The 19777-nt window shown below is 42.7% G+C and overlaps 1 protein-coding gene across 2 annotated transcripts in view; it reads left to right on the top strand.

The window, feature by feature from the left end:
- IFT122 (intraflagellar transport 122) overlaps nucleotides 1–19777 on the top strand; it is a gene marked incomplete at its 5' end in the record, with an annotated part of 83473 nt that overhangs the window by 53841 nt on the left and 9855 nt on the right. For both annotated transcript variants that reach the window (XM_081937788.1, XM_081937787.1), the window contains 4 exons: nucleotides 7429–7569; nucleotides 8582–8679; nucleotides 8920–9020; nucleotides 19433–19598. In XM_081937788.1, the coding sequence (XP_081793914.1) occupies nucleotides 7429–7569; nucleotides 8582–8679; nucleotides 8920–9020; nucleotides 19433–19598 (506 nt within the window). The remainder of the gene's footprint in view (nucleotides 1–7428; nucleotides 7570–8581; nucleotides 8680–8919; nucleotides 9021–19432; nucleotides 19599–19777) is intronic.

The following is a 19777-nucleotide window of genomic DNA, read 5'->3' as shown; positions in this document are numbered from 1 at the left end:
GCGGCGTCCTTGCTGGCTCCGGAGGTTGCGGCGGCCATTTTGAAAGCTGCGTGTTGGTGCGCTTTCCAACGACCGTTTTAGACGTCTGGCTGCATTCTGGGCGCGTTTTTAAAGCGCGCGAAACTTGCGGCGGCCATTTTCTCTGCTCACTTTAACAACTAGCAGCAGGGAAAGCGCTTGGATTCTCCGCACCTCTCTGCCTCTCAGCAGATCGCCGCAGAGAGCTTGGAGTGTCCTGCTTGGGTCTCCAGCAGTACCGGAGCCTCTTGAGTGTCCCTTCGGCTGAAGGAGCGGCTGTGGAGTGTCCTGGTGCCTTCTTCCAGCCTCCAGAAAATTTGAAGATCTGCAGACGCTTTGGAGCCGGCTGGCCAGCGTCAACTGCCCTTCTCCTGCAGTTTGAATTGATCCAACACCCGTGCAGCCATGGCAGACGAAGGTTTGGAGCAGAGGGACGAGCTGGCTGGGCCATCCGCCAAGCGCAGTAGGCCAGATCCCTCGGGCCAGGGGAGAAAGGGTGGAAAAGGGGCTGGGGGAACCCCCCCCATAACTCCTCAGGGAACAAGGGCCCCAAGCACCTAGGAGATAGGAGACTTGAGGGTTCCAGAGAGCAACCTGACCAGGCCCAGGCCCAGGCCCCTCATCTTCCTCAAACCTGTGAGGCTGAGCTTGGCCCTGTCCTAAGCAGACGTGAGAGAGAGGACTCTCTCTCTAACCAAGGGGATCAATCTCCTTCCATTAGTGGTAGGGATTCCAGATCTGTTTCTCCTGCTGCATCTCTGGGTTACCCAGATTCCCCCAGTTCCTCTGTAAGGGACGATTTGGGGGCTTTCCCTGGCTGTCCCCACATGGAGGGGCCTTTAGCCCCTACTCACTATGCAAGAAGGTCAGGCTCTTCTAGGCCCAGGCCTGTTGAGGACAAGGGCCCAGCTATCTCGCCAGAGATGCAGGAGATAATTACTCAGGCCATCTCGCAGGGCGTGGTTGAGGCCTTGCGCCACATGGAGAGCAAAAAGGGTAAGGCCTCAAGGCCTACCTCCTCTCTAGCAGCGGGCAGGGGCCGCGAATCTGGTTCCCCAGGCACCTCTGTCACCACAGAGGTGTCCACATGGGAAGATGAGACTGCAGATGAGTTCCAGCTTTCGGAGGACGAGGATATGCCCCCGGACAAACCTGCCTTCACTGGTTTGTTCAAGCCTTCTCTGTTTAAGGCCATACTGCACAAGGCTAGGATCTCCACAGAGTTAGGGACTAAGCCTAAGGATAAGGCCTCTATCCCCATTCCTCAGGACCTTAAAGCGGGTCTATTCAGTGAGACCACTCCAGATCCGGAACTGATTCCAGTTCCTGACATGTTTATGGACGTGGTACAGCGTCAGTGGGTGCAGCCGGGGACCCTGGCCAATCCCAGTGGCGCAGACAAAACTCTGTTCCCCCTGGAACAAAACTTGGAGGATGTACTTAAAATGCCTGAAGTGGATGCTCCAGTGGTTTCTCTGACCTCCCCTTCCTCCCTCCCAGCTGACCTGCTGGAGGGTTTGAAGGCAGAGGATAAGAGGTCTGAGAAGGCCTGCCTTAAGACGCACCAGGCGACTGCCTGGGCGATCAAGGCCTCCACCTCCTCTTCTTTCTTCACGAGGGCTTCCCTGTTATGGCTACGCCAATTGAGATCCAAGCCTCCCTCTGAGGCATCTCGCTGGCGTCATGATCTGGACAAAATAATTACGGCTGTAGAATATTCTGCCGACGCTTCCCTAACAGCTGCAAAATTTGCATCTAGGGCGCTCGCCTCCAACGTGACCTCACGTCGCTTGCTATGGCTCCGGCACTGGCAAGCTGACATGAAAGCCAAATGGAAGCTGGCCTCAGCTCCCTTCAAGGGGGGGTTCCTCTTCAGGGATGCATTAGACAAATTCGTAATTGAGACGAAGGACAAACGTAAAGTCCTTCCGTCTACTTTCAAAAAGAATGAAAGAAAAGGTTCTGGGTCCTTTAGGAAGCAGCCTTTTCGTAATCAGGACTCCGCCCAGGCCTCCACCTCTTCCTATTCCTACCAGAGGCCCTACAACCAGTCCACTGACAGGGCACAGGACAGGGGTAGTTTCAACCCCAGGGGTAGGCAGCAAAACCTGGGCTCCTTTCGTAAGCCCTTTCGAGGGGGAGGCAACAACCGTCAGTTCAGGCGTGGCAAGTGACCACCACGGGACTGCTCCCATCGGCGGCCGCCTGCAACTTTATGCAGATCGGTGGGAGGAGATTACCACGGATTCGTGGATCCTAAACACAGTCAGGAAGGGGCTGACTCTAGAATTTCTATCATTCCCGCCCCGGACATTCATTCGTTGTCCTGTAGCCAAAAATCCCATAAAAAGATCCTTCATGCAAGCAGAGATCGATCATCTCTTTTTGATAAGGGCCATAGAGCCCGTTCCCCCAGAGCAGGAAGGGAAGGGATTTTACTCCATTCTATTCCTGGTCCCCAAGAGCTCGGGGGGGGGGGGTGGAGGGCCATATTAGACCTGAAGCGCCTGAACCGGCATCTGGCCTACAAGCGCTTCAAAATGCAGTCCCTCCAGTCCATTCTCAGCTGCATTCGGCGAGACGACCTGCTCACCTCCATCGACCTCAAGGAGGCGTATCTACATGTGCCCATTCATCCGGCTCACAGGAAGTTCCTTCGGCTGTTCTACAACGGCAAACATTATCAATACAAGGCACTGCCGTTCGGACTTTCTTCAGCTCCACGAACGTTTACGAAGCTTCTTGCAGCTGTGGCGGCCCACCTGCGCAAGCTTCCCATCCGTCTGGAGTGCTACCTCGACGACATCATCATTCACTCGAGGAGCCAATCACAAGCAGCAAGGGACGTAAGTGCCACCATCTGCACTTTGCAGGACCACGGGTTCTCTGTGAACTTAGGGAAGAGCCACCTGGTCCCTGCCACTCGCATACAGCACCTGGGCACCATCATAGACTCGGCCTCGTGCCATGTTTTCCTGTCTCCAGACAGACTGCACAATCTCAGGGCCAGAATCCGTCAGTGTCGCAAGACTACCACCTTGCCAATCGTCCATCTATCCCAGTTACTGGGGATAATGATATCTTGCATCAACGTGGTTCCCTGGGCACGTCTTCATGCCAGGGAACTGCAATGGTTTCTCCTGCCAATGCAGAGGGCGAAGGCAAGCAACTCGTCCAGGAAAGTTCGACTCCCATTGAAGGTGTCCCGCTCCCTGAAATGGTGGCAGTCACGAGCAGTGGAGAAGGGCTGTCTGTTCAAAGAGCCCGACAGGATTGTTGTCACCACAGATGCAAGCCTCTTTGGTTGGGGAGCACATTGCCAAGGTCAGCTGGCGCAGGGCAAGTGGTCTCGCGCGGAAGCGGCTCGAAACATCAACTGGCTGGAGCTGAGAGCTGCCAGACTCGCTCTGAGACGGTTTTGGAAACAACTCCGGGGCCACCACGTGCTTCTGCTTACGGACAATATTGCCACCAAAGCACACGTGAACAGGCAGGGTGGCACTCACTCCAAGAGACTCATGGCGGAAGCAGAGGCCCTGGGCCGTTGGGCAGAGCTTCACTTAGCGTCGCTGAGAGCAGATCACATCTCAGGCACCAGCAACATAAGTGCAGATTGGCTGAGTCGTCAAACACTCGACAGCTCCGAGTGGAGGTTGCATCCGGATCTGTTCTACCAGATTGTACAACGGTTTGGCCCGCCACAAGTCGACCTCTTCGCCACGGCAAAGAACACTCACCTGCAGAGATTCTTCTCTCGATACCGGTCTCATCAGGCGGAGGGGACGGACGCCCTGAGGACCCAGTGGCCTCCCGGGCTGCTATATGCGTTCCCGCCTCTACCTCTGATTCCACAGGTAATCTCCAAACTCCTGAAGGAGAAGGCGGAACTCATCCTGGTAGCCCCATATTGGCCCAGGAGATCCTGGTTTGCGGATCTGACCGACCTCTCAGTGGAGAGACCATGGAGAATCCCCCCGCAGAAGGTAGTACTGACACAGGGGGCAATCACTCACCCAGAGCCCCAGTGGCTCCAGCTAGCCGTCTGGCGCTTGAGGGGCAGCTCCTGAGGGACCTACACCTCTCGGACAAGGTCATTCAGACCATACAAGCTTCCAGACGACCGGCCACGACTCGGATTTACGAAGCAACTTGGTCCGCGTTCTCCACTTGGTGCGAACAGCGGAACATCGTGGGCGCTGAGGCTTCTGTGCCTCAGTTACTGGACTTTCTTCAAGCTGGGTTGGACAAAGGTTGGCACCAGCTACTCTTCGGAGACAGGTCGCGGCCTTGTCTACCATTCTGGCGAGGCACCAGTCTCAGACATTGAGTCATCACCCCCAGATCAGGAGCTTCCTAAAGGGGGCCTCCAATTTGCGACCCCAAGTGGTGCATAGATACCCAACCTGGAACTTACCATTTGTTTTGCAGGCTTTAACCTCTGCGCCCTTTGAACCATTAAGAAAGGTCTCCCTTCGGCACCTGTCTCTAAAAACCGGCTTCCTGATAGCTATCACCTCGGCCAGACAGGTGTCTGAGATTGCTGCTTTCTCTGTCAGGGAAGAACTTTGTATCATCCACCCAGACCGTGTCATCCTACGTCTGGACCCAACCTTCTTGCCAAAGGTTAATTCTCCTTTCCACAGAGCGCAGGAGGTGATACTCCCGAACTTCTGTCCCAAACCTCAGCACCCCAGGGAGCGCTGCTGGCACAAACTGGATGTGAGGCGTGCTGTTCAGATCTATCTGAAGAGGACTAAGGACCTCAGACGTTCTGAGGCTTTCTTTGTATCCTTTCAACCGGGGTCGTTGGGATGCAAGGTTTCCTCATCAACTATCAGTCGTTGGCTCCGGGCCTGCATTAAAATGACCTACGAACACCAGGGCAAGACGGTTCCAGCCCGTGTGACGGCCCACTCCACGAGAAGCGCGGCCACGACTGCAGCATGGGCGACCCAGGCGTCCATCCTGGACATTTGCAGAGCTGCTACGTGGGCATCTCCAACGGCCTTCATCAGAAATTATAAAGTAGATTCCTTTGCCTCCGCCGAAGCCTCTTTTGGGAGGAGAGTATTGCAACAAGTGGTTGAGGCTCCGGCTAGTGGTGACATTTCCCTCCCTGGGACAAAATAGCTTGGGCATGTCCCTTTCTTGGACTCTCTAAGCAGCGCCATGGAGAATGACCGTTGTCTTACCTGAACGGTCGTTCTCGGGGCGCTGCGGGAGAGTCCAAGACCCACCCAGGCTTTATAGATAAATATGTGACAGTTTCCGTGAACTTGCAGAGGCATTGAACTTCCTCGACGGTCAAGACTTCGTTTTTAAAACTGACCCTGTGGAGGCAAAGGAGGCGTGACCAGGGGAAAAAATCAACTCAGTCCTTGGGCAGATAGGCTGTGTTAACCCTTCCTTGGACTCTCCCGCAGCGCCCCGAGAACGACCGTTCAGGTAAGACAACGGTCATTCTTGTTCCAAACAGCATCCAAAAGTAAATCAGAGTCCAAGGCAAAGTATTGCTCAAAGTTCCAATTTATTAAGAGAGCTATGTTGGCACATCTGGAAAAACCTGAATCTGAAAGCTTCCCAGTTTTCCCACCCAGTTGAAAGTTCAAGATCTTTCCCCCACACCCACAAGTCCATCACATGGTCCAATCTTCCACTGCCGTGCTGGCAGCTTCCACCCATCCAGTTCCGGTCAGGTGCAGGTGCAAAGACAAAGGATGACCTTGGCTTTCTAGAAAGAATTTTGTTATGGCTACCTATCATCTAACTCGGTACAATCTCCCCCCACCACCACCCCCCATTTTCCCACAATAGAAATTGTATAGTAGAATAATAGAAAGTGTGGCAGGCCTAAAATCCAGAAGAAAAGATGGCTGTAGGCCTGGCAATCGTTTTGTTTCTTTCCTAGATTTTTTTATTGTCTCTTTTGAATAGTATATAATTGTGGTTTATCTCTATGTGTCTGTTGATGACTGATTTAACATTTTAATTAAAAGACAGAAATCATCTAAATGATCTAATTTATATATTAATATTCATGGAGAAGTTTTTATTTTAATTTATTTTAATAAATCAGTTAAGAACAATTTGTTTAAAATAATTTACTACAGTACTACATTTATATCTAGCAAAGTGTTTCTATGCATTCACATAGCATGGTACCTCTTATTAAATGAACTTATTAAAGTCAGTGTTTGCTCATACTTTTTGTGATTAAAGGGTATCATAAAAATGAATATTCATATTCTATCTTATCAAGAGACTAGTGTACTTGGGAATAGCTTCCATGTTTTCTGAGGTACATTTCAGAATCCTATTTTATGCACTTTATATAGAGCAGAAATTTCTGTATTCATTATAAACATGCCATATGTTTCTGGAAGAACTTGAGAAATATGTTAGGATTTGAAAATTGCATGGTTTTCTTCTTTTTTAAAAGAGATTTTTGTTTTCCTTTTCAGTTTAAGTTTCTCCGAGTTTACATCAAAGGGCTAGTGCTTTTGTATTCCTTCAGTTTTCGGATAATTTTGAGTGGAAATGCTGCTGATATATAGCACTTCACTGCTAATTCATAGCACTGTCATCCTAAGGGGCATGAAAGCAATCCTACAGCTCATAAAGCTATCTGCATTTGTATGGGGTGCTGTGACAGAGTTTAAATTGCAAAGGGGCTCTTATTTTTGTAGCAATTTGACTGTGAACACAAGGCATAATGTTTAAGGGAAAATGAGTCACCGCCGGTGTGGAATGGTGTGTGTCCTGAATTTCTGGGTTTATATTGGTGAAAGGATCAGACCTAATTTTTATTCTTTTTTGCTGGAAAGCTGGCCTGTGAAACATAGTCTGCCATTCTGTAATTGCCAGGGAGGCCTAATAGATTTAGTCATTTTGCTTTTAGTTGTGAAGTCAGTACAGGCTAAACTTAAGTATGTGCCCCCTTTCACATCAAGGTGACTTTAGATTTCGCAGATTACCTATAATGTTGCTCTGTGAGAAGACATTAATACTGATTTTATTAGCCACTTAGCTTGAAATATCCAATCGTTGTTGTCCTGGCTTTTACTATTACCGTAATAGCAAGTACAATTCATACTGATATTCACCCGTCATTTCTTTCAGTGATACTTATTGGGAGCCAGGAAGAGAACCTTGCAAATGATTAGAAATTGTGCAGCTTCTTTGCTTGATAGATTATGCATTTAGGAAGCTTGGGGGTACCACAAAATCCACAAAACTTCTATTTAATACATGTAGCACTATATTAAACTTCCCTGCAGAGTGTAGAAAAACAGAAGACCATAATCCCTTTGGATGCTTTGTTGTTGATGTTTAGAATTGGTGCCTTTTCTTAATTTTAGTCAAGCTCATTAGTTTAATCACAGTTTTCTTTATTTTGACTCCCCTTTGTAGCATTCCATAAAGCTGGCAGACAGACTGAAGCTGTTAAAGTGTTGGAACAATTAACTCACAATGCTGTGGTAGAAAGCCGATTCAATGACGCAGGATATTATTACTGGATGTTGTCCATGCAGTGTTTAGATATAGCTCAAGGTAAGGAAATGCTAGCAAGTTTACTTTATTCACACATGAAAATAGAATATCTAACATACTCTTGAGGTCTTCAATAAATGTTCTTTGGGAATTGCACGATATAGGACCTCTGGGGTGGGGGTGGGGAAGTTGGGAGAGGTTCTTATCAGTGCCCAGTATTTAGATTACTATAATCTTATTTTTTCAAATGCTGTTGAGAATACCTGATCAGCATAGAACCCACTTTCTACTGAACTTTCTGCTATGTTCCCACATTTTCTGTCGTTCCATGGGGGACACAAGCTAATGTGAGATATTGCTTTTTCCTATTCGTCTAACAGTTTTCTAAAAGAGACAGTAGTCATTTCTATAGTTTTAATATCGCAAAACTGGTCCTGAGCCAGAAGAAGATAATTTGTCCCTTATCTCTTAACTAACCTGTGGCTGAAGTTTAGTATAGCATTAGGTCCAAGTAAGTGTTTTTACCATTGAAGCATTGTCTTTTATTATGTGACACTATGCAACATTTCTTTATTTTGCAAGTACACATAAGATACAGATCAGTCGTCTCTAGTACACTGAGCTGAGATTACAGCTGTTCTTCTGTTCACTTAACTAGAAATATCTCCCTCTGAACTCAGCAGGATTAGCTTCTAAGTAAACATGTCTGCCAGTGTGCTAGAGGATAGCAGATAATTCCAAAGTGCTTTTTAAATCCAAATGTTGAGTTGGAAGATGCTGTTCTCTTTGCTTGTAACTTCTGCGGTTTGATTTTTCAAAAACTGGAAGGCAAATGTATTCCATTGTTAGCCATAGTACCCAGCTATGTTCAAATGATGTTTCAGTGCCATTTGCCCCTTGATTTTCCTGTTTTTAAAGTAGAATATTTCATGCAAAGTTAACTACAAAAGCTATGGTTGGAGGCACATTTATTTAGGAGCGTTAATGCAAGGTTTTTTCAGCATAAGTCTTTCATTATTGGGTTGGCAAATGTTCAGAGGTTTTATGCTGATATTGCCTTTCCCGCCCTCAGACAACGAGGAGCAGAAGACCGAAATGTTAAAGAAGTTTCACCACTTCCAGCACTTGGCAGAACTGTATCATGCCTATCACTTCATCCACAAATGCACTGTAAGATATTTGCATAGTTGCAATTCACTCTTTGACCCTCAAACTTTCATGAGTTAGTTAACTGATGTCATATTTTCTTTTAGAAGTCTGCTATCATGGGGAGACTGTTGTGAGATTGTCAGTACAGCTAATTTCTTCTATGTACTTTATTTATTTATTATCTGTCTGTTACCTTGATATTGTGGCACCTCAGTGTATCAGATAGAAATCTGGGAATAAACTTTTATTTTTCCACTGCAGGAAGAACCCTTCAATCACTACTTACCTGAAACGCTCTTCAATGTGTCTAGGTTTTTACTTCATAGCCTTACCAAGGAAACTCCTTTGGGAATTTCTAAAGTGTATCCTTTTAAAGGGAGAGGCAAAGGCATGTGTCAAATCCAAAACTTATTTGGTGAGCTGAATAGAAGGCTCAATGGTGGATTGTATACTGCATCCTGCAACAATATAGGGTTATTATATTGTGTGATTATTCCTTTTCTACAGTTCACAGCCTACAAATCTTTTAATACTATGCTTTATGTTGGATATCATAAAACAGTTCCTAAATAATTTTGAAACGCTTATAAATCATGAAAACACGCAGCTTAGAAAATAGGTCTTTCAGTTGTTCAGAACTTGATAAAATGAGCTTTAGCCCAGGAAAACCTATGCCCCCATAAATATCTTTGATCTGTCATGAGATTCTCAACTGCTTTTGCTGCAGTAGATTAGTATGGCTACTTCTCTGAGTTTCATTCTTGGGAAAAATGGGAAGACATGCTGCATCTTTTAAAATAGCATTATGCTCCTTTTTTTAAAAAAAAAAAAGAAGGAAAATTACACATATAAACAGAGTAATAAAATAATATAATTTATCCCTTCTGTCCTAAAAAAAAAAAGGAAAGAAAAAGACTGGAAATCTATCTCATGAGCAAAACAACTCCCAAATACTTTGAACAGATTATTTGAAAGTCTTCTTCTTTGCCTTTTGTTAGATAAATCATGTGTTGACTGATCATATGTTGATGAGAATTGATTGCTGCAAATCAGGTATAGATTTGTCCTTCTAGTATTGTGTAATAGTAATTTTTGGACATCCTCGCTGCATGAAAAATCCATTTATTTTTACGTTGATTGATTCCAAATGCTGGGGATATAGCCAAGTGGAACATATACTCTCTTAACTAGCAAATTTATTTCAACTTGACTCTTTAATCAATTTAAAGTCATGTTAACCTTTCTGTGAATTTCAAGCCCAAATGTGACAATAATAGGGCAAATGTGTGAGTTAATCTTTCAATTTCTAAATTACATTTCCAGCAGCAAGGTGATTGCTTCCAGTCCTTATTAATCACTTGTTGAGGTATCCAGTACATGAAATAGACTTATCTGCTATCTTAACCACATTTTAAATTAATCTCACATTCTTTAAAGCAGTCTTCCTCTGGTTCACAAGCAGAGAGTGTTCATTATTCCGCAATTCTCTCAAATAAGAGGAAATTGTAATTAGTTCCAGTAATCTCAGTCCCATAAACTATTTTAATAAAATAAATTCCAGTATTCTCCTAAAGGAATATAATCCTGATTCTAAAGCATCCACCCCCCTCCAGTCAACCACTCCAAGAAGATCAGATAGAGAAAGCATTAGGTACACAGACAGACAGACAGACACAAACCTGCTAAATATAGTTCTAGAGATTTTCCTTCCCCACTGCCCCAAAAATGTGTGAATGGGATTGATTGATTTTTATTTATTTGCTAAATTTATATAGTCCCCCATCACATGTACATGACAATGGGCATCATACAGAGTTAAAAATGCAAAATAGTACAACAAAGTAACAAAATAGTTAAAACAATAACCATTAAAAATACGTTCTCTGCAGGAGAGAACTCTCCGTTTCCCTAACAGTATGGCATGTGGCAGGCTCCATAATCATATTACTGGATTCCCAAGGCAAATGGCAAAGCCATGTTTTCAGGCCCTTCCCAAAGGCCAGAAATATATAAGCACTTGTTTGTGGGAATACATAAACACAATTACCGTATTTATCGGCGTATAACATGCACAGGCGTATAACACACACCTTCATTTTAAGAGGGAAATTTCAGGAAAAAAATTTAAATTTCAAATAAAGAACTTTGAAGCAAAATAAGGGTAGCTCAGAACTTTTTTTATTAATATTATTACCACTTATAAGGTAAATAATGTAAAAGGACAGTAAAGCAACTGTTTTAACAAAGAAACTTGGATATTCTGTTTTTACAAAACAGTTTTTACAAAATTGGTCCTATGACTGCAGAATGCTGCAAAATACCATAAATGCAGGCCAGTTGTTGAGTGTTTCAAATGTGATTGGAACACTCAACAAGGTGACCACAGTGTGTGTGTGTGTGTGAGTGAGACAGACAGACAGACAGAGAGAGGAACAGAAAGAGGGAGTGAGGGAGGGAATCAGAGAGAGACTGAGAGTCTGACAGAATCAGAGACGTACTTTTAACTACCTGGCAGCGGCGTTTTGCCTTGGGGGGCTCCTCAGAACATCCCAAGACTTCGGAGGGAAGCTTACAGCCCTCCCTCGGAACGCTTCGGAGGGAAGCTTCTGCAAAAGCCCGGGCGAGTGACAACAAGTTACGAAGTCTCCGAGGCTGTAATTTTCCGAGCTGTGCGCGCGCGCCTGTTTTCCACGGCATGGAGCAGCGGCGAGATTCTGCACGGCGAGCGATGATTCCGGGGGCCATCCAGGAAGATGAGGAACGCGAGGGGGGACCCTGCCCCCCCACTGATGGCCCCAGAATCATCGCTCGCCGCGCAGAATCTCGCCGCTGCTCCACGCCGTGGAAAACAGGCACGCGCGCACAGCTCAGAAAATTACAGCCTCGGAGACTTCGTAAGGGCGGGAATTTGTTGTCACTCGCCCGGGCTTTTGCAGAAGCTTCCCTCCGAAGCCCGAGAGGAGGGAGGGGAGCGGGCGCCCGGCACACAGAAGAGCCGCATTAAAAACATGGCTTCTTAACATTATATCGGTGTATAACACGCATACATCATTTGCCCCCTATTTTTCAGGGGGGAAAAGTGCGTGTTATACGCCGATAAATACGGTATATAAAGTATATGTGTGTATGTATGGGACAGAGCAGTGGTGGGATTCAAATATTTTTACTACCATTTCTCTGGACATGGCTTGGTGGGCATGGCAGGGGAAGGATACTGTCAAATCTCTGTTCCCTCCCCACTCCAGGGGAAGGTTATTGCAAAATCCCCATTTCCTCCCGATCAGTTGGGATTCGGGAGACAGAGAATAGATGGGGACGGAGCCAGTCAGAGGTAGTTCTCCGAACTACTCAAAATTTCCGCTACCGGTTCTCCAGAACTGGTCAGAACCTGCTGAATACCACTTCTGGGACAGAGGCCATACTCCTTGTCACCCCTCCCCCCCAAAAAGTAGAGCTAGAGAAACTTTCAAAATTAATTGATAAAGATTAATTAAAATTAATTGCTTGTAAAGTTGAGTACTTTATTTTACAAGATTCATTCTTCAATCCATTCTGTCCCATATAGAAATACAATGTACTTACGCACATTTCTTTCCTTCTTTCCTTCCAGCAGAAGTAGTTAGAATAAAAAAAGAAGCATGATGGAAAGAGGGTGAGAGTAAACATTAACTGTATATACTATTACCAGTGTATATTACCTATACAATTGTGTATACCTATACCATTTGTCTCAAATGGTATAGAGTTTCTTGCTTGAGTAGGGGGATGGACTAAAAGACCTCCAAAGTCCAAGAACATTATCTGGATAGGGAAGAAAGGACAGAATTTTTTTTATGTATTTCATTCACCAAGCACAGTTTCCCCCAGGGGTATCTAATCTGGGACTAATTTTTGTAGACATTTGCTAATTACTTTGGTTTTAAAAGCTCCTTCTCTTGTTATAACAATATAAGATGGCCCTAAAGCAATATACAGGTAAGGGAAAACTCTTCTCTAGAATAATGGCATGGGAACCTGTCTTCAAAGTTTCCAACAATTCTGGAGCTTCAAAAGCAACCATGGCCGGAGGATTAAGACACATTAATTTTAATCTTAAAAACACTGTATGATAAAAGTATTGACATTGAGTAAAATGCTAAGAACAATCTTTGATAATCCAAACTTGTCCCCCCCCCCCCCCCAGCTATGCAAAGGTTTTGAAAATAGCTACTACTAAATTGATCCAAATAATAGCATCCAGTTCATTGACAGTGAGTAGAGAGAGCTAAAAGGAATTTCACATTTAATTCATAACATAAAAATTGTACTTTGGCTAAGGTTTCCTTTGAGAAAGGAGCAAGGAGAAATAAAAACTTTTCAATAAGTAGAGGTCTAAGAAGCAAAAAAATGAAGTCGAATAGTAAGACGCTGCAGTGTTGACCTGCATAATATGTGACATGTTTGTGTTCCTTTTGGAAACAACTTTTGAAGCAAATGCAAGCTTGTGGAAAAAGTCTAGGAATCAGAGGAGAGAATAGTTGTTCTGTAGCAGCTGATGACAAAGGCAAAGGTGTATCCCTTCAAATTAAAGGAGCTCTACAGCCTGCTAGTGGAAGCAGCCTACTATAAGGATGATAGAATAATCAACTATCAAGGATGAAAGTAATAACCAAAAGCAAGAGATACAACAACACTCTATACTCCTGGAACTTTGAAACTGCCCTTAGGCCCTTACAGATGAAGCATATAGAGGAAAAAGAAGAGACATCACAGAACAGGAATTAATATGCTGGATCCCTCAAAGACAGAAGATGCAATTGCTGTATGCCTTCTAAGAAAACAGAAAATAAAAAAGGCATTTTGTGAACTAGTTTGTGAATCAATACTACAGAGAACTGAAATAACTGTATACCAAATGGACCCACAAAACCACTGTCAACTCAGGAAGTGTGCTGTCAGACAGGGTCAAGGATCAAAGACTTGACAGACCAATTTTAACATTTTATCAAATCCACTGACAGCTTCTTCTTCCCAGTAATACATGTTGGGACAAATGACACTGTGAAGACCAGCTCCAGCATTTCACCAAAGGAATGTGACAAATTCAAAAGCCTGGGATGTTTTTATTACACTTTCTATCTATGGAAGATGACTGGAAACGAAAAGAAGACTACTATAAATTAATAACTGGCTATGCAAATGAGATTTGGTTTTGCAGATCATGGTCTAAGTTATCTAGATAATGGATTGCTGGCACAAGGAATGGTGAAAGTGTATTTGGCCAAAGCATAGCAAGTTTGATTAAGGGTTTTTTAAATTAAATGCCATCTGTGAAAGCATTTCAGAGAAAGACTAAAGTAAGGACTTCAGGTAAAGAGTTGTACGCTGTTAAAAATTGAGTGTTGCTGAAATGGGGCCTCTTAAACCACTGAAGAGAAGTTGGGAAAAAATTGCTCATAATCTTCATGGCTTTCATTATCTATAGATTAATGCTGAGAATATGGGAAATAATCATGATAAGATTAAAAGGGAAATGGAAAAGGGAAAATATGATTTAATGGGTATAACAGAGGCCTGGTGTAATGCTTCAAGAGTGGAATATATTAACTGAAGGATGAACTGATTGAAAGAGTAGAAAGGCAAGAGAGGTTGCCCTTTATGCTAAATATATCCATTCTTGTTCAGAAAGCCAAATAAATGTATTTGGCAATGATATAGAGAGCATCTGAGCTAAAATTACTGGAGCAAAACAAAAACAAAAGAAAAAATAATACTATTGCTAATGTCTCCTATTACCCATCCAACCAAACAGAAGATATAGATGATGTTTTCCAAAACAAAGTGAATTTCTCAAAGAGGCATGAAATTATAGTTTAAAATTATAGTTTTTAATTGCCCTGACATTTTTGGAGAGACATATCTAAGCTCTTTCAGGCATCATGCTTTCAAGAAATTCCTGACTTGCCTTGCTGATGAAAAAGAAAGGAGTATGGTGTATGTATACTTTACTTCAGTCTAGATTCCAACACATTTTGAGCAAAAACCTTTTTGTCAGGGGAAAAGTGCTGGAGAACAGCATTTATAAATAGCAGTCATAAATAAGATCTCCTGGCAGGAGAACCTAATAGGAAAAGGAATAAAAATAGGTTGGGGTTCCTAAAGAAGCAGATATTATAAGCACAGTTCCAGACTGTTCTGATGAGAAAAAAATGGACGAGTGCAAAGGTCAGTGTAGCTAACACGGAGGGAGAATCTGAAAATCAAAAAGGAAACATAGAGGAAAAGGTCATATGCAGTCAGGTTACAGAAAAAGTATACAGACAAGTATTCACGACTGAACTGAAAAAAAGAATCACACTGTCTGCTGCCCAGTGAAAATGGCAACATACAAACTGGTGACAAAGAACTACTCAATTCCTCTTTTGGTTCCTCCTTCTCCAAACAATATGTTTTAGCTGGAATTTATGAAGATGGGATGACAAACCAGGATTGAATCTTGAGTTTCATAGAAACATAGTCAGGAATACATATTTCCTTGGAATTTAAAGGCCAAATGAACTGAAGTTTTTGCAAAAAGCACAAGTGTATTTGATTTGGAAATTCTGATTTCCAAATGTCTACTACATTCTGCTAGGATAAAACTGAATTGTGAGTGTTATATACTGCTCTGAGCAGCTCTTTTAGAAGGGTTCCTAAGAAGTGGAATCGATTCAGAGAAGAGCAGTGACGATAATTAGAAGACCAAAAAGTATGTCTAATAGAGGAAGATTGAATGATCTTAGTATGTTTTACACCAAGTAAAGGTAACTGAGTAGAGATATGCTAGCACGCTGAGAGGAAGATGCTACATAGAAGAAGATTAAACCTATTCTCTTTCAGAGTGGAAGATACAGAATTAATTATGCCACATTTAAGTCAATGCCAGCTCTTAGTAACCATGTCCCCAACCTGATCCATCAGATCTTCTAACACAGTTCATCTATCACCTCTGTAAGTGAGCCCATCTACTTTGCTGCTTATTGTGCCTTTTTCTTTCCTTTCAGCTTTCCCAGCATTATAGATTTCTCCAGAGAGCTAGGTTTTCTTTTGTTTGTTTGTTTATTTGAAAGAGTTATGTAACTGCCCTATCTTATACACCATAATCCTTAGTGGCGTAAAATGTGTCCAAAATGCAACAATGAGACTGGTCGTTTGAAAACTTTTGAATTAATTCATTTGATGATTCATTTGTTTGCTTTCTTAGATGTCCATGGTATTCTCAGAAATTGTCAGCCTTGCAAAGTAGCCCAGATAGGAAGCATGATCAATTCTACTTTATTGTAAGGTTACAATAGCAGAAACTTGCAAGTTTGAAAATATATTTCTCCCAAGTCACTTTTACAGCTAAAGAAATTAGGGAGGGTTCCATGTGAGACAGTTGCTAAGCCCACATTCTTTTTGCAGTCTAAGCTGCCTCTTGTCTGACCACTACCTTGGTTGTGTGGTGGTTTCCCCTTTTCTCCCAAGGCCATTTCCACATATCATCATAGGATTCCTCAACACCAAATTTTAAAAACTATAAAGTAGAACATAGAATGTTGAATATTAAGATAATTCATCTAATTGCAGTTTTAACAGTATTCTAGAATCAAAAGGGACGCGGTGGCTCAGTGGCTAAGACTGAGCATGTCGATCAGAAAGGTCAGCGGTTCATTGGTTTGAATCCCTAGCACCACGTAACAGAGTGAGCTCCCGTTACTTGTCCCAGCTTCTGCCAACCAAGCAGTTTGAAAGCATGTAAAAAAGCAAGTAGAAAAATAGGAACCACCTTTGGTGGGAAGGTAACAGCATTCAATGGCCTTTGGATTTAGTCATAACGGCCACATGACCACGGAGACGTCTTCGGACTGTGCTGGCTCTTCGGCTTTGAAACGGAGATGAGCACTGCCCCCTAGAGTCGGGAATGACTAGTACATATGTGTGAGGGAACCTTTACCTTTAGCTTAGAACCAAATATCCAGTGAAGTAATAGCTTTCCCTTCAAGGGACATTTAAAAAAAGAATCTAAATGCACATCTCTCTGGGTTGTTTTAATTTGAATTTCTGGACTAGATTGTAGATTTGGGTCAGTGGCATAAATGTCTTTCAGTACTGTGATTCTAAGTTATAAAAAGGCTAGTTTATCCCTCCTGCTCCCAAATTCTGAATTAGCCCCTATTTTTAAACTGGAGTTGACCCATAATGTAAGGTTTCATGTTAAATGTTAATGATTAAAATTATATCTGTGACCCAATGCTCTTCATCTTGCAGGAATGAAAATTGATCCAAGAACAAGAAGCTCAATACCTGCAGACTTTTAGTGGTGTTGCATAATAGCATTCAATTTGAGTCTGAAGAGGAGTTCAAGTCAGAGGTTTCTCATTCCAACCAATAACCAGAGCTAAAATAAACATCTCATAATAAATCTGAAAGAGTAGAAAATTAAATCTATTTTCCCAGCAGGTTGCCTATGGAATGAAAATGGCCCAGCCAGACAATGTTATTTAATATCCTATAAATGTGTTGAAATAGAATGAAAAATTATAGAAAGACCTATCAAAATTTTAATCCACATTTGAGTTAACTTCATCCAAATCACAATTATTCCCAACATATCAAAGAATATCCATCCATCCATCTTTATCTTCTTTCCTATCAAAATTGGTGACATACTCAGATTTATATGTTGAAATAGATTCCTAGTTTCCCATGAGGGACTATATATATATATAATATATATAGTCAGTCAGTCAGTCAGTCTCTTTCTTTCTTTCTTTCTTTCTTTCTTTCTTTCTTTCTTTCTTTCTTTCGTTCTATCTATCTATCTATCTATCTATCTATCTATCTATCTATCTATCTATCTATCTATCTATCTATCTATCTATTTATCATGTCTGACATTTCCAGAACAGCTTAAAAAGATTCCTATCTAAATACAATAAGAACACATAGAAAACAATTTGTCTGTTTGGACCATGAATAATTAACATTATAGTTATTACATAAGAAAGTCTAGATGGATCAAGGATCTAAGGCAGTTATATCCTGATTTTCAGCAATGTACCTTCCAGATAATTTGGTTTCAATATGTATTGTTGTTAGTTGCGAAGTCGTGTCCGACCCATCACGACTCCATGGACAACATTCCTCCAAGTCTTCCTGTCCTCTACCAACCTCTGGAGTCCATTCAAGCTCAATCCTACTGCTTCGGTGACTCCATCCAGCCAGCTCATTCTCTGTCATCGCCTCCTTCTTTTGCCTTCAATCGTTCCCAGCATTAGGCTCTTCTCCAGTGAGTCCTTCCTTCTCATTAGGTGGCCAAAGTATTTGAGTTTCATCTTCAGGATCTAGCCTTCTAAAGAGCAGTCAGGGTTGATCTCCTCTAGGACTGACCGGTTTGATCACCTTGCAGAGCTGTAAGTCTTCTAGTCCAACCCCCTGCTCAAGCAGGAGACCCTATATCATTTCAGACAGGTGGTATAGTCTTTTCTTAAAAACCTCTAGGGATGAAGCATCCACAACTTCTGAAGACAAGCTGTTCCGCTGGTGAATTGTCCTCACCGTTAGGAAGTTTCTCCTTAATTCCAGGTTGCTTCTCTCCTTGATTAGTTTCCATCCATTGTTTTTTTTTGCCTTGCCTCCTGGTGCTTTGGAAAATGAATTGGCCCTCCTCTTCTTTGTGGCAAAGTGAAAGACTACCTCTGCTTTAGGCAACTGTCCTGTGTTCTCTCAAAGCTGGCTTGGAACAGACCTAATTTTCTTTTTAATAGCTTGATTTGGCCTCCTGCACAATAGTCTCCAGTCATCACTAAAATGATCACCTGCCTCCAGCATTTTCCTGTATCATAGCTGTCTAGTAAGGGCCTTTTTGCTTTAGCTGGGCAACTGGGCTGACCTTCACACTTCAGGTGATTCTTCTGGGGAATGCACTCTTGAAGCATACTCTTGGTTTTCTTTAATCATTCTTCCCCAAAATAATCCTCCTTCTCTTTCAATCACAATGAATCAGCATAGCAAGACTTAGGAGTAAAAACAGGCCATAAAATAAATAATAATACATAGAAAATTGAATCCAGGATAGTCTTTATCAGGCTGAAGTGTAAGTGATCTACTGTATATCAATGTGTCTGGTGAAGAAGCCAGTGAAGATTGCAGATAATAATTTGGTCTTTTGGGAACGAGAGTAGGAGAAATGCAAAAGTGATACTTGATCATTTGCCCCCTACTATTTTCTTTCCTGATATTGGGTGAAAGGTTTCGAATCCAATTAAGCAAGCTCAATTTAAGCCCGTGAAGCTGAATTTATATGATCAGATTTATCTCGACAGCACTTTTATCCTCTCGATGATTGTCTGGTCACCTGTCAATTGAACATAGCATGTTTGTTTTACCCTGCACATTGGAGCATGCATTTGAAAAACAGGTCTGCCTGTTTGCTGCTTTTTGCAAGTAATGTTTTTGGCAGAGGGACAGCAGCTTTTTTGTCCCCAGAGATATACGGTGTTTTCCTTGAAAAAGGAAAAAAAAAACCATCATTGTCTTTTCTGTGCAGATACTGCTAAGCTTGACATTAAATTAGTTCATTTCTGAATCATTCCGTTTTCCTTGTTCATTCAAAAAGTCATCAGTATTCAGTTGCTTTGTATTTTGTTTGTGTAAACAAGCTTCAAATCGAGGCTTTGGTTATGCTTTAGAGCGCAACTCCCCTGACTGAAAACAATGGTGTGGCTTTCTCCTGCTTGCCATATGTGTGTTTTGTTCCTTAATTTGATTACAGCAATACATTATTTGCCCTGGCAAAGCAGAGCAAAGCTCTGGGTGCCTATAAATTGGCTCGTCATGCCTACGACAAGTTGCAAGGACTACAGATCCCAGCCAGATTTCAAAAATCTGTTGAACTGGGAAGCCTGACAATCCGATCCAAGCCTTTTCACGACAGCGAAGTAAGTCCTCTTCTTATTGCAACCACACTTTAATATCTGACGTGACACAAGGGACCATGTTGGAACATGGCATAAAATCTGAGAAGCCTCCTTTGTGAAATCTCCTCACAAAAGTTCAGAACTTGGTTAACTTTTGAAGGTCTTTTTTTTTTTAAAGTATGCCTTCCTTTGAGTCGTCG

Source organism: Natrix helvetica (assembly GCF_964273705.1).
Source record: "Natrix helvetica genome assembly, chromosome: 1".
In the NCBI taxonomy this organism is placed as follows: domain Eukaryota; kingdom Metazoa; phylum Chordata; class Lepidosauria; order Squamata; family Natricidae; genus Natrix; species Natrix helvetica.
The sequence above is the reverse complement of the archived record's forward strand: the minus strand, read 5'-3'. Positions and strand labels throughout refer to the sequence as shown.